We start from the raw sequence: 12,033 nt of genomic DNA on the forward strand, positions 1-12,033 counted from the left end.
AAGTAAAACTGACTGATGTCAGCAGAACTGTGTGCAGAACTTAGGGCTGAGCTGTGATTGACTCAGGACTAGAACTGTGCTTGTGTGACCCTCAACTTCTTTCACAAGGTGAAACAGTGATGTAAATCTGCATTTAGTTGTGCAGCCAGTGGAAGAAACAAGAGGTTGTGTGCCTCTTTCTAGGTTTTTGATTTTTTTTTGTGTTTAGTTTTTGTTGTTTTTATGAGGTGTGGTTTTTTGTTTCTCCTTGTAAAAATGTCAGGCAGAAGGAGAAACAGTTTTATTATGAGAAATTTTTGCATATACATATTTTGTCTTGAAGAGCATAACATCATCTGTGAGGGGGAAAAGGAGATGCTGAGGGCAATGACTTCTCTCTGGTAGCAGCATGCACAGAAACATCCACTGCTTCTTTGTCTTCACAACTGCTGCCAGGCTTTGATGTGGGTGAAGTTTCTGCTGCAGCACTGTTTTTATACAGAGAGCTGAGGTGCCATTTTATAACCCTCATTTTGCCTGTTCTCTGTAATATAATAAATGGTGTCTACAGCACACCAGCATTTTCCTCAGTAAATACTATAGATCCAGGATTCCCTGACCAGATCCAGCCTGGTTAAGGGGACAGTCTCTAGCAGAGCTCTGCATCCTGTGCTTTGGGCAGTCTGCCTGCAGTGTCCTCCCTTTTCTCCTTCACAGGGCATCCAGCTGACAGAGCACAAGTTTTACAGGAGATGTTGTGAGTGCTGCAATGATTTCTCACAGCAAACTCTCTTCTCTTCTCCCTTTCATGTCTCAATGCGTCATTTTTAAGCCTAAAATAGAAAGATTATTCCATTCAGGCTTAGTACATGGACACAGCAGGGTTTTTCTTTGAGGCTGTTGTTGCAGCCTGCCTGGACTGTGGCTGTTACAGGAGATGAGAAATATAACTGATGATTTATTGCTTTGTCCTGAAGTGAAAATGATATTTTATTTTAATAGGTGATATATTTGCTCTCCCATCTAGAGCATGGGAGTTGCTAGAAATAAAGATAGGTAGCTGCAAAGATGTAAAGCATAGTTTAGAAATTCTTGCACTTCTCTTTGCATTATCCAGATTGACAATTATTCTGAATTCTTGGGCTCAAAGTGATAAGATTCCAACTGAAATCATGAACTCACTGCCTGTAGGCATGGGCTAGAGTGTCACTCAAACTCTGACACTAACTTGGGGCTGGAATTCTACAGGGACTAATTCATGTCTTGTGGAGTTTTATGGTGTCTTTAGATGTCTTTGTAGCTTGTCATGACACAAGCCTGAAGGGTGCTGGGCTGTCTGTTGCTCATGAGGATCTCTTTTCTCAGGTTGCAGGCCGTGTTGCTGATGAAAGAGGGGCAGTGCTGGGACATGAGGTTGGATATTGCATCCGCTTTGATGACTGCACAGACCCACAGGCCACAAGAATTAAGGTGAAACACCAACAGTGTGGGGTTACTCTGAAGAGATTGGTTGAAACTCTTCAAGTTCTTTTGCAAAATTAATTGCTAACCTTGTAATTCTTTTGCAAAATTAATGAGAACCTTGTGATGGCCACTCAAGAGAATAGGTGACATTTCAGTTTCCCAAGTGGGTACCCCAAAATTGTGCTTGAAATGGCAGTGGCAATCCAAACCTTAATAAAATGAATACCTGTTTTATTCTGATAGTCTGACAAGCACCATTTTAAATCTAGAGGACAATTTCAGGGTATGGCCAGCTGTTGGTGCAGCACTGGTGAGACCTGGGTGTTGCTCAAAGTCATAGGGAAAGGCTGCAGTGAATCACAGATTAAAAGTATCCTCCCCTAACAAGAGATTTTGATTAAAAGCACAGATAAAACCCAAGATGAGTAGGCTGAGAGATAATTTGGTGGATTAAATAGCAACTTTGCAGCTGTTTTTCAGTGCTATGAGCAATGTGAGTGTTGCTTGTGTTCTGCAGAAGAGAATTTGCTTTAGTTGTGCTGGAATAGCAGTGATGATAAATGAGACAATTTGCTTTGTGATTTTTTTTTCAGAGGTTGGTTCCTTTTACAGTGAAAGAAATGGAGATATTTGTTCATTAAATAGAGCTGAATTTAATTTTTTAAAGCATGATTATTCATTTAAAGTTGGAAATTTGGAGGGTTTTACCATCAGTTCTTACTTAGTTCAAGACCACAGTTGCAATCACAGTCTAATTTGATAGATCATTAGAAAGTTAAAGGCCAGGAAACATTCAGGCAAAAGCCTACAATACAAAAGCATCTATAAAAATCACAGTTAGTGGAGACTATATGATAAAGATTTTTTTTTTCCTTTTTTTTTTTTTGTTTTTTGCATTCACTTCTAGTTTCTAACTGATGGTATGCTGGTGAGGGAAATGATGGCTGATCCTTTGTTAACAAGATACAGGTAAGAAAACATGGAAAGTTTGGTAAAAACCTGCTTTTTTCAAGCTACTATGATAGCAGTTTTTATAGATTATTAGTGGTTATTAAAAATTAAATACCAAAAAGTGAAAATTATTGTAGAACTCTGACTTCTTTATGTTGTAAAAATGATATTGGTTTGCAGCAACAACATACTGTTAGTTGATCATTGCAACACCAAAACCAACAGGATTTGATGCTGTAGTTTTGAGACAAAAGCTAAGGGGGCCTTATGGAGTCTGAATTGTTTCATTTCCTAATTTTACATTATTTTTTCTTAGAAGAAATAATAATGTAAATATATATATTTACATTACTTATACTAATAAAACAAACCAACAACAAACAGGCTTTTCTGATATCCAGAAAACCTATGCAGTACAGTAAACACAGACTTGTTTTCTTCTCCTCCTTTCCTAAAACTAGCCTGATTAGAGAACAGTGTGTATGTCCCATGTGATGTCAGGTACATTTTTCTCCCTGATTCACTGCTGCAAGCTTTTTGAACTTCCCCAGTTCTGTGAGTGGCTGTGAACAGTAACAGTCCAGCAGCAGATTTCAAATAATGGTGTTTCTAGAGGACAGGGAGACACTGATTCTAGTGTCAGTCAAGTAATTTCTGAAACTTTACCTTTCTCCTTTTTTCAGTGTCCTCATGCTGGATGAAGCTCATGAAAGGACTCTTTATACAGACATTGCCATTGGCTTACTAAAAAAGGTAATTCTTTTTTAATTCACTGTAATTTTAGTTTGGTAATTTTAATACAGCTCTCTGTAACTGTTTTAATTTCCATCCTTTTCATTCAACCTCTGATCCTGATGGCTGATAATTGAGGGAGTGTGATTGCTGCTTCCTCATTTAGGGAGTGTGATTGCTGCTTCCTCATTTATCCTGCAGCCTATTGTACATACCCAGCTATTTAATTTGGTCATCTGACATTGAGGATCCTCTGTTTCTTTCCCCTGATGCTGAAATGTCTCCTTAGCTGATAGTTCCAAAAATACACTGTTGATTCTGCTGCTGCTGATCATGTGAAGGGATCTGATTGGGGCTTGTTGCTGACTTTCAGCCTACTAAAGATCTGACTCCCACCAGAAATCAAGAGTAAATGAAAATAACTGACTGAATGCCCTTAAAATAAATTCATAAAACTCCAGACTTGTGGGGTGATATGGCTGCTTCATTCATCACCTGTCTTGCAGTTTTACAGAGAGGTTTCTAGTAATCTGGATTCTTTAAATCCTGGTTCTAGTCTTGCATTTCAGAAAGCATTTTTAACTCTGGTTGTTGTTGGTCTCTCCCAGGTCCAGAAGAAGCGTGGGGATCTTCGCCTGATTGTGGCTTCAGCCACCTTGGATGCAGAGGTACAGCTCAGAGATTTGGGGTGAAATGAGGTGACATTAGGTGACAGCTCCACTGCTATTCATGTACAGCTTATCCTCTGTGCTGCTTGGGTGGTTGCAGGAAAAAATCTGCTGTAGTTCAGTTGCTCTGTTTGGTTTTCATGTTCTATCAGCAAACTGTTTTGGCTGTGAATTTAAATATGAATCTGCTTTTTATGTATTGATGTATTTTTTCTCCATATTTGTATTCTTTATAAAAATATGTTCTCTTGGCTTAATTTATTAAGGGACATTTAGCCCAGTTTTGCTGAAAGAAATAACCAAGTAAAAATAAGTGATGAACTAATAGATTTAATATCAGTGAGATCTTACTACATCCCTAATTGACTCATAGCCTGTGGACACTTATGTAAACTTAGTTAAAACATCCTGAATTTAATTTTGAGTAGGAAGAGCAGAGGAACTCTTAGAGCTGAGCAGTTTCACCCAGCCCTGTGTCCTGCTTGTAGCAGCAGCAACAGGAGATGCTGTTTAGGGGGAGCACGTGAGGCTGTGCCCCTGCTGTGGGTCTGTTCAGTGTGAGCTGCCTCAGCAGCTGCAGTAGTTGTAGTACAGATATTACTCAGCACCTTCCTGCTGTTTCCCTCTACTCTGTGTTTATGGACCTGCTGTTTGTTCATTTGTCTTTGATTCTGCAAGTCTCCAGGACACCATGAGTAATTTTCAGGAGTTTGCCACCTGCTGTATAATGAAATACTTGGTCTAATCCTTTCAAACCTGTTAGTTTCATCAAGGATCACCCAGTTCTTGTACTGGGGATTTGTGTTTTAAAAAACACCCCCAAAGCCAGTTTTACATTTGCTTTGTCACCTTTGATTCTATAAACCTCAGCTGTGTCTTTTCAACTTTGTGCTCCCCAAGCAGAGCCTTTTCAGTCTCCCCTTTTGACAGCTATTCCATCTCCTATATCATGTTCATTCCTTTTCTCCACTTTTCCAAACTGCTCTTAATGAGATGTGAGAGCTTACACATGGCACTGAAGGTGTGGGCACACAGATATTTCCTTTAATGGCAAATACCATATGCCATGAATGTTGGTAGTGTGCTGTGCTCTGGTAGTGTTTGCACTGCTGTATATTCTGTACATTACAATGCAGAATTTTAACTGCCAGAAACCACATTTCAAATAGATGACAGTTAATCTAAAATGAGTTAACACAAGCAAAATGATTGGTGTGACTTTATAAATATTTTTTTTAATACAGAGAGTTGATGGTTATCTCTACAATGCTCATAAAAGTTGAGATGAATTATATGGGTCCTTAAGTTCCATCTTTTGCTGTTATTTATTGAAAATACTTCATGACAATAGATCTAAATTTATGAAGGTGTCACAATACATAAATCAAAAACTTTCATAAATCATGCCTAACTCTGCTTTTACAAAATGACATCTTGGTGTTCAGTAAAGGCTGTAAAATTTACTCACCCAAAAATGGATAAGAATATGCAGGCTCTGCCCAAACCTTTTTGCACCAATTATTTCTAAGTTCTTCATAGCTTTGACTTTGCTAATTTGATAGATTTAGCTTCCAGTTAAAAGTTTATTTATCTTCTTTTTCCAACTGTAGCAGCTGATATAATTAATTTTATTTCCCTTTCCAGTTTTTACTTCTCAAAATAATAAGCATGCAATGCTATTTGTGCTAAATGCCTGAACCCTGGACAGAATAGAAGGCAACAAAATCAAACTTTGACATTTTTTATTTGGCAGTATCAAATTGATGAAGTAAACATCCAAGTAGTAGTAATTTAACTTCTTTGTCTCTTTAGGTTTTTCTCTCCATCCTTTGAAATGTCAAACTGAAAGTGTCTGCTTTTATTTTAATGTAGAAATTCAGGGATTTCTTCAATCAAAATGATACTGGTGACCCCAGCAAAGACACCAGTGTGATCCTGACTGTTGAGGGGAGGACATTTCCAGTGGACATCTTTTACCTGCAGAGGTGTGTTCCTGTCTGCTCTTGGCAGTAGTGACACTGTGCTGCTGTGCTATCCTTTGGTCTAGGTCAGAGCTCTGGTGTCCCAAAGCTGCTCTGTTTGTCCCTGCTGGAGGGGAGCAGTCTGTGCCTATTTTTCTGCTCATGTCTCTGCTGTTTTCTCTCCCCATAGCCCTGTTCCTGACTACATAAAATCAACTGTGGAAACTACAATGAAAATTCACCAGATGGAGAATGATGGTGATATACTGGCATTTTTAACTGGCCAGGTATAGACATAAGCAATTTTTTTTTTTGCTTTACAGTGCTGTATTGTGAACTTTGCAAAGCTGCCTCAGTCTCCTGAGGCTTTCCTTAGTTGTGCTTACTTTATTCTCAGTAAAGATGACAAACATTTCTCTATTGATGGGAGCAAAACTAGGCCAGTCCCAAAGATGTGAAGGCAATATATGGCCTGAATTTATCAAAGCTAGTGATGAATGACAGTTTTTGTCATTTAATGTTGTATTTCTCAGCCTTATTAGTGAGTGGAATTCTGTGTGGTTTGCTGGTGCAAGTCACACATACCCAGTTGTTAAATTGACAGTGAGTCATCATTAATAGTTAAAGCAAATGGAATTTCCATTTGTTAGGCTTAACATCTGAAGTGTTTGACAGAAAAACAAATTGCCATGAGATCAAAATGTACTGGTCTCTTCTGCTCTATTTGTGCTTGTCAGCTCACTTTGCAGCTGGGAAGAGCAAATGGGAGGCAGCTCATTTCTGCAGTGAGGAGCTACCTTGAAGAACTTCAGTAACATCTTGCATATTTTCAAAAGCAATTCCTCATCCCCTTTATTGATTTCACTTTGGAATAATGAATTTGCATTTTCATGAGGCAGTGTTTGAACATTTTGTTTTCTGTCTTTAAGAGTGAGATGCCACAGCTGAGATCAAACATGAAGCTGAGCAGGAGGTGTCAGTGCTGTTCCTGTGCCATTCCTGATCCAGGCCCCAGAATATTTTGGCCTTCCATTTTGCTCTCACCAGTTGAGATAGACAGGAAAATTAACTTGCTCACTCCTAAGCTTGGTTCAGTCCTTCCCCATGATTTTGCTCATGTGTTTGTGATATGACATTGACTCAAATAACAGTGAACACAAACATGTATATAAAACTTTATTTATTCCTGATAGCAATTTATCTTAAGAATATTACAGCATGGAGCGAGCTGGTCAAAATCCCGGAGTTTGGACAATTACAGTGGTATTATTTGGTGCAGTTTCTGTATCTAGGTGACAGGAATGTGCTGTTAGAGTGCAGCCTGTCTCACTGTGTGCCCTGTGCTGCTGTGGCTGCAGGAGGAAGTGGAGACTGTTGTTTCCATGCTCATAGAGCAGGCTCGGGCCCTCGCTCGCACCGGGATGAAGAAGCACCTCCGTGTTCTGCCCATGTATGCTGGGCTGCCTTCTCCTGAGCAGCTGAAAGTCTTTGAGAGGGTCCCTCACACTGTCAGGAAGGTGAGCTCTTGTGTCTCTCTCAATGTCCACCCCACAGAATGATGTCTGCAGCACACAAGTTGCATTTATCAGGTTCATATCATGGGTTCTGTCAGCTTTCAGACTGGGAACCAAGAACATGTTCCCTGGCTTCCCTTTGCATCTTTGATCACTCCTAGACATGTCAGTTCCAGCTCTCTGTGCCTCATCAACTCTGCAATTTTTCAGCATCTCCCTACAACTTTGTATTTGTCTTCTTACCCTCTGAACTCCTCTGCTTTTACCTTTTTCTTTCTTTTTGTGATCTAAATGTCCATGGCTGTTTTCAACCAGTAGTAGAAAAATTGGTGACAGAGTGGGTAAGTGCTCTATTTTCATCTAAGGAACAAGTTCAAGCGTATTTGATTTTAGTGGAAAAAAAGCTTTGTTTGACTTCTGTAAGTCTTGTTTAGACATTTAATGTCACAGAAGTATATAATTGGATGTGATTAGTGCTTTCTGCTTATGCAGAGCCTGTGTTGGGGCTGAAATAAGCTGACAAAACTACACCAAGGTGATTTGTAATTCTTGTACCTGCTGTAGTTTGAGAGATGAAATTGTTCATCTGCCATTGAAGAACATTTCGTATAAATACTTCTCTCTGGGATATGACATTAGTCAACTTTCAAAATTTACTCTTTAATTTCAGGTGAAATAAGCATTAGGTTTCCCACTGTTGTCTGGGAACAATTATTTTATTATTTTAGGGCATACATACATAAGTGAATCCCTACAGGAATGCTGAATGTGGAACTCTTAATCAGCTCTGTTCCCCTCCTATCTCCCACCTCATTCCTTACATAGCTTTGCATCTTCCCACCTCACCTTACATAGCTTTGTGAGTGTACAAAGAATAGCTCAATGTAACTGAGAAGCAGAAAGAAAACATTCTTAGTTTTGTGAAAAATGCCAATCACTTGTTTTTAAAATTTTAAAAGTTTCATAGTAATAAAATGGTTATAAAAATACTAATACAATTAGAGTAATAATAATTTGGACAATTTGAATTAGGACAATATGAGACAATGGAGACACAGAGTTATGGATGTCTGGGTACCTTTTTCTAGGCAGCACAAGCCTGAAAAAGGGCCCACGTTAACAGAGGATTAACTCTTAATAGCAACAGCCTGTTGCATATTCATACACCTCATACATGATGCATAAATTTCATTCAAATACAGGATTCTGTCTGGTCACTGTCAGCTGCTTCCTCTTAATCCTGACTGTGTCTTCATGGCAGAGTGAGGCAGGAAGAAGTTCATTTCTCCTGATAATGCAGCAATAAATTCTTTTTCTCTGAAAGATTCAGGTGTCCTGTGGCTATCTCAGAGTCCTTTCTTTAGGAAAAAAGTATTCCTACATAGCATAGTTTCTATTTTAACATTTTGTTATAACCTAAAACTATATTTAACCCACTAGTTAAGAGAATTAATACAGCATAACTTTCTAACACAACACATATAATATTCATTTTAATATTTGCGAAAAGCCAATCATAAAATACACATTTTTCACAGTTTGCCATACAAGAACACTTGATTTACAGTCAGTTAATCTTTTTCTCTGCAAAAACTGCCAAAGATTTTCTCTGCAAACACTGCCAAGCTCTTCTTTTATGAAGAGAGAATAAATTTGAATAAGGAAGTGGTTATGAAGCTGTGAGAAACTGGGCTTATTTCAAGGTGACAGCTCTTTCTACTGCTTCTACTGTATCTTTATGTGCTCCTGTGTGTGTTCTGGACCTGTCCCTGGCTGTATTGGCTGATGGGCTCACTGAGAGCTCACAGGATCCTCTCTGTGCCCATCCCTGCAGGTGATCGTTGCCACCAACATTGCCGAGACCTCCATCACAGTGCACGGCATCGCCTTTGTCATCGACTGTGGCTTCGTGAAGCTGCGTGCCTACAACCCCAAGACGGCCATCGAGTGCCTGGTGGTGGTGCCCGTGTCCAAAGCCTCGGCCAACCAGCGGGCGGGGCGGGCCGGCCGCAGCCGCTCCGGGAAGTGCTACCGGCTGTACACAGGTGAGAGCTCCGGGCTCCTGCTCTGCACGGGCTGCTCGTGCCCTGGGGGTAGGGAGAGAGGGCTGTGCTTGTTCATTCAGTGTCCTGGTTTAGGGCAAATTTGTTAAAGAATCTGCAAAGGAGGGCCCCTCCAGAAAGCAAAACCCCCACGGCCCCTCCCCGCAACCGGTTCGGGAAAAAATTCTTTGGAGAGAGGTGGAAAGAACCTGTTTATTTACCAGACACAGCACCCCCCAGCACACAAAATGAACAATACCCGATGACACCGCTCTGAGAAAGATGACAAAATCAGAAAGTCTCTTTCGGGGGTGGTTGCTCTGTTCTCAGTCCCTCCTGTGCTGGGGCAGCTGCTGCAGCCACAAGGTGCAAACCCTCGGTGTTCCCGGGTCCCAGTCTGGAGCAGGTTCGAGATGGTCACAGAAACAGGAGAGGAGAGACAGTCCAGGAAGGAATTTGGACTGTTCAGCTAAACTAGCTAATAAGCAGAGGCCAAAGCAGAGCAGAAGCGAGAGCAGAAAAGAGAGCAAGCAAAGCAGCAAGCTGAAAGCAAGAAGTGAAAAACAGCCCTATGTACTGCTCGTCTCTGTGTCCCTGATAAGAGAAACCCAAACAAAACTTCCACTCTTCAGAGTCGGTCTTGAAGGCACAGAACAGATGAATGGGAATGCAAGCATGATCACGTCACCCCAGGACATTGAGCAAAGGAACAATAGTTCCATTTATTATGTGTCGTGGTTGCTGTTACTAATGAAGGAGTGGGATTACTTCTGGGTTAAGAACCATTTATTATTTAGATAAATGTTAGTTTTAGAGGTTGTGAGATTTATGAGATTAAGTAGCTGGTTATAGTTCAATAGTAGTCACAAATTTCTTCGTTACAAGGTAATATAGAACTTTCTAGTTATATATTTATAGAATATATATAAATTCTATATAATATCCATATTATATAACTATAATATTTATATATCAATAATATATATAGAATTAAATATAATATTATATTATAATAGTATATTATATAACATATAATATTATATAATATTAATATATATTAATATTAATATATTATATAATATATAATATATATTATATTATAATTATATTCTATATAATATCCATATTATATAACTATAATATTTATATATTAAGAATATATATAGAATTATATATAATATTATAATATTATATTATATATTATATTATATTACATTATAATATTTACATTATAAATTATAATATTACATTCTATATTTATATATATAGCAATAATAAAATACATAAAATCATAATACTATCTTATTCAAATTATATAAATATAACATCTTATATCAGTATAAATATCAATCTATAATATAATTAATACAATATATTCATCAGCACAATACTTTATACTAATATATCAATTTCATATTAATATATAACATCAATATATAACATATAAATATATTAATATATCAATTTAATATTATTATACTAATATTTTTATCTTAATATATTAATATTTTATATATTATATATAATTAAATTACATAAATAATATAATTTATATAATGTAATACTATTCTATTCTTTTCTATTCTATATTTTTATATAATATATAACTTTCTAGTTATATATTTATAACTATTTATATACTTTCTAGTTTAATGGTTATAAGATGTTATAAGCTTTATTTTGCTTTTTTTAACTTGTCAGTTTTACTTCTACTGCACTGTGGATACTTTTATCTAATAGGCTGCTGTTGTACATATGCACATTTCTATTATACCTTCTAAACTCTTATTCTTATATAGCTTATTCTGTATAACCTCTACACTACATACATATAACCTATATTATCTATATAACCTCACCCCTGCATTATAAACCCTTCACTATCTTATCAATACAGTTTCTCACTTACTTAAGGTATATTGTTGCTTACAACTATAGGAACATAAATTTATGATTTTTCTGTTTAATGTCTGTGTATTGTATTTTTACATTAGTTTAAGCTTCTTCTGAGGTTGTAAATCAAATTCTTTAGTATCTGTGAAAGTTTCTGTTTTTCTGATTCCACAGTTGTTCCTCTGGCTTGTTTAGAAATACCTCGTTTTTATGTGCTAGGTGTTAAAAACTGAATCTTTTTGTGACTCAGAAGCACAAATGGGGCAGACAGCAGTTGCAGACATGAAATGTTGATGCAGCTCTTAAAAGTGGTGAGCTTATTAGGAAGTTTGTTCTTTAAGGATTTTGGTTTCTGAGCAGTTTCAGCTTTTTTACACTTACCAGTATTATAATCTCTCTTCTCTGACTGAAGTCTTTATAGACCTTGCATTTAACAAAAGGGCTCTGGAAATCCTATATGTAATTCAGAGAAAACTTTGTGTCTCTTTTTTTCCTAGGAATAGCTGCCAACCCCAAATTCTTCCCTTGAATCAATGACCCTGGCAGTGCACAAAAATTGCTGTTATAAATAAATCTCTTGGCTACCTCACACTGTCCAGAGAGCTGCAATCAAAGTTTCTGTTCTCAGCTGCTTAATGAGAAAAGGCTTTGCAGCTGAACACTCCCATTGCTGATGGGCTTCAGGTCCCCTCTAGTTTTACTGGATCTCTGAGACGTTGGAGATGAAGCATTTTCCTTTAAAATGTGTTTGTGCTTGCCAGCAGTTGCCACATTAAACCAAGCCATGATTTATGCCCTGAATTTATATGGATCCAGTAAGAAACAGGAG

The 12,033-nt window shown here is 37.7% G+C and overlaps 1 protein-coding gene across 2 annotated transcripts in view; it reads left to right on the forward strand.

The window, feature by feature from the left end:
• The window catches only part of DHX35 (DEAH-box helicase 35), a 31,257-nt gene that overhangs the window by 2,490 nt on the left and 16,734 nt on the right, over window positions 1–12,033 (forward strand). For both annotated transcript variants that reach the window (XM_063172198.1, XM_063172199.1), the window contains exons 5-12: window positions 1,345–1,449; window positions 2,351–2,412; window positions 3,078–3,147; window positions 3,735–3,794; window positions 5,667–5,779; window positions 5,946–6,042; window positions 7,114–7,272; window positions 9,104–9,314. In XM_063172198.1, the coding sequence (XP_063028268.1) occupies window positions 1,345–1,449; window positions 2,351–2,412; window positions 3,078–3,147; window positions 3,735–3,794; window positions 5,667–5,779; window positions 5,946–6,042; window positions 7,114–7,272; window positions 9,104–9,314 (877 nt within the window). The remainder of the gene's footprint in view (window positions 1–1,344; window positions 1,450–2,350; window positions 2,413–3,077; window positions 3,148–3,734; window positions 3,795–5,666; window positions 5,780–5,945; window positions 6,043–7,113; window positions 7,273–9,103; window positions 9,315–12,033) is intronic.

The sequence above is a fragment of the Melospiza melodia genome, chromosome 19 (assembly GCF_035770615.1).
Source record: "Melospiza melodia melodia isolate bMelMel2 chromosome 19, bMelMel2.pri, whole genome shotgun sequence".
Classification (NCBI taxonomy): Eukaryota; Metazoa; Chordata; class Aves; order Passeriformes; family Passerellidae; genus Melospiza; species Melospiza melodia.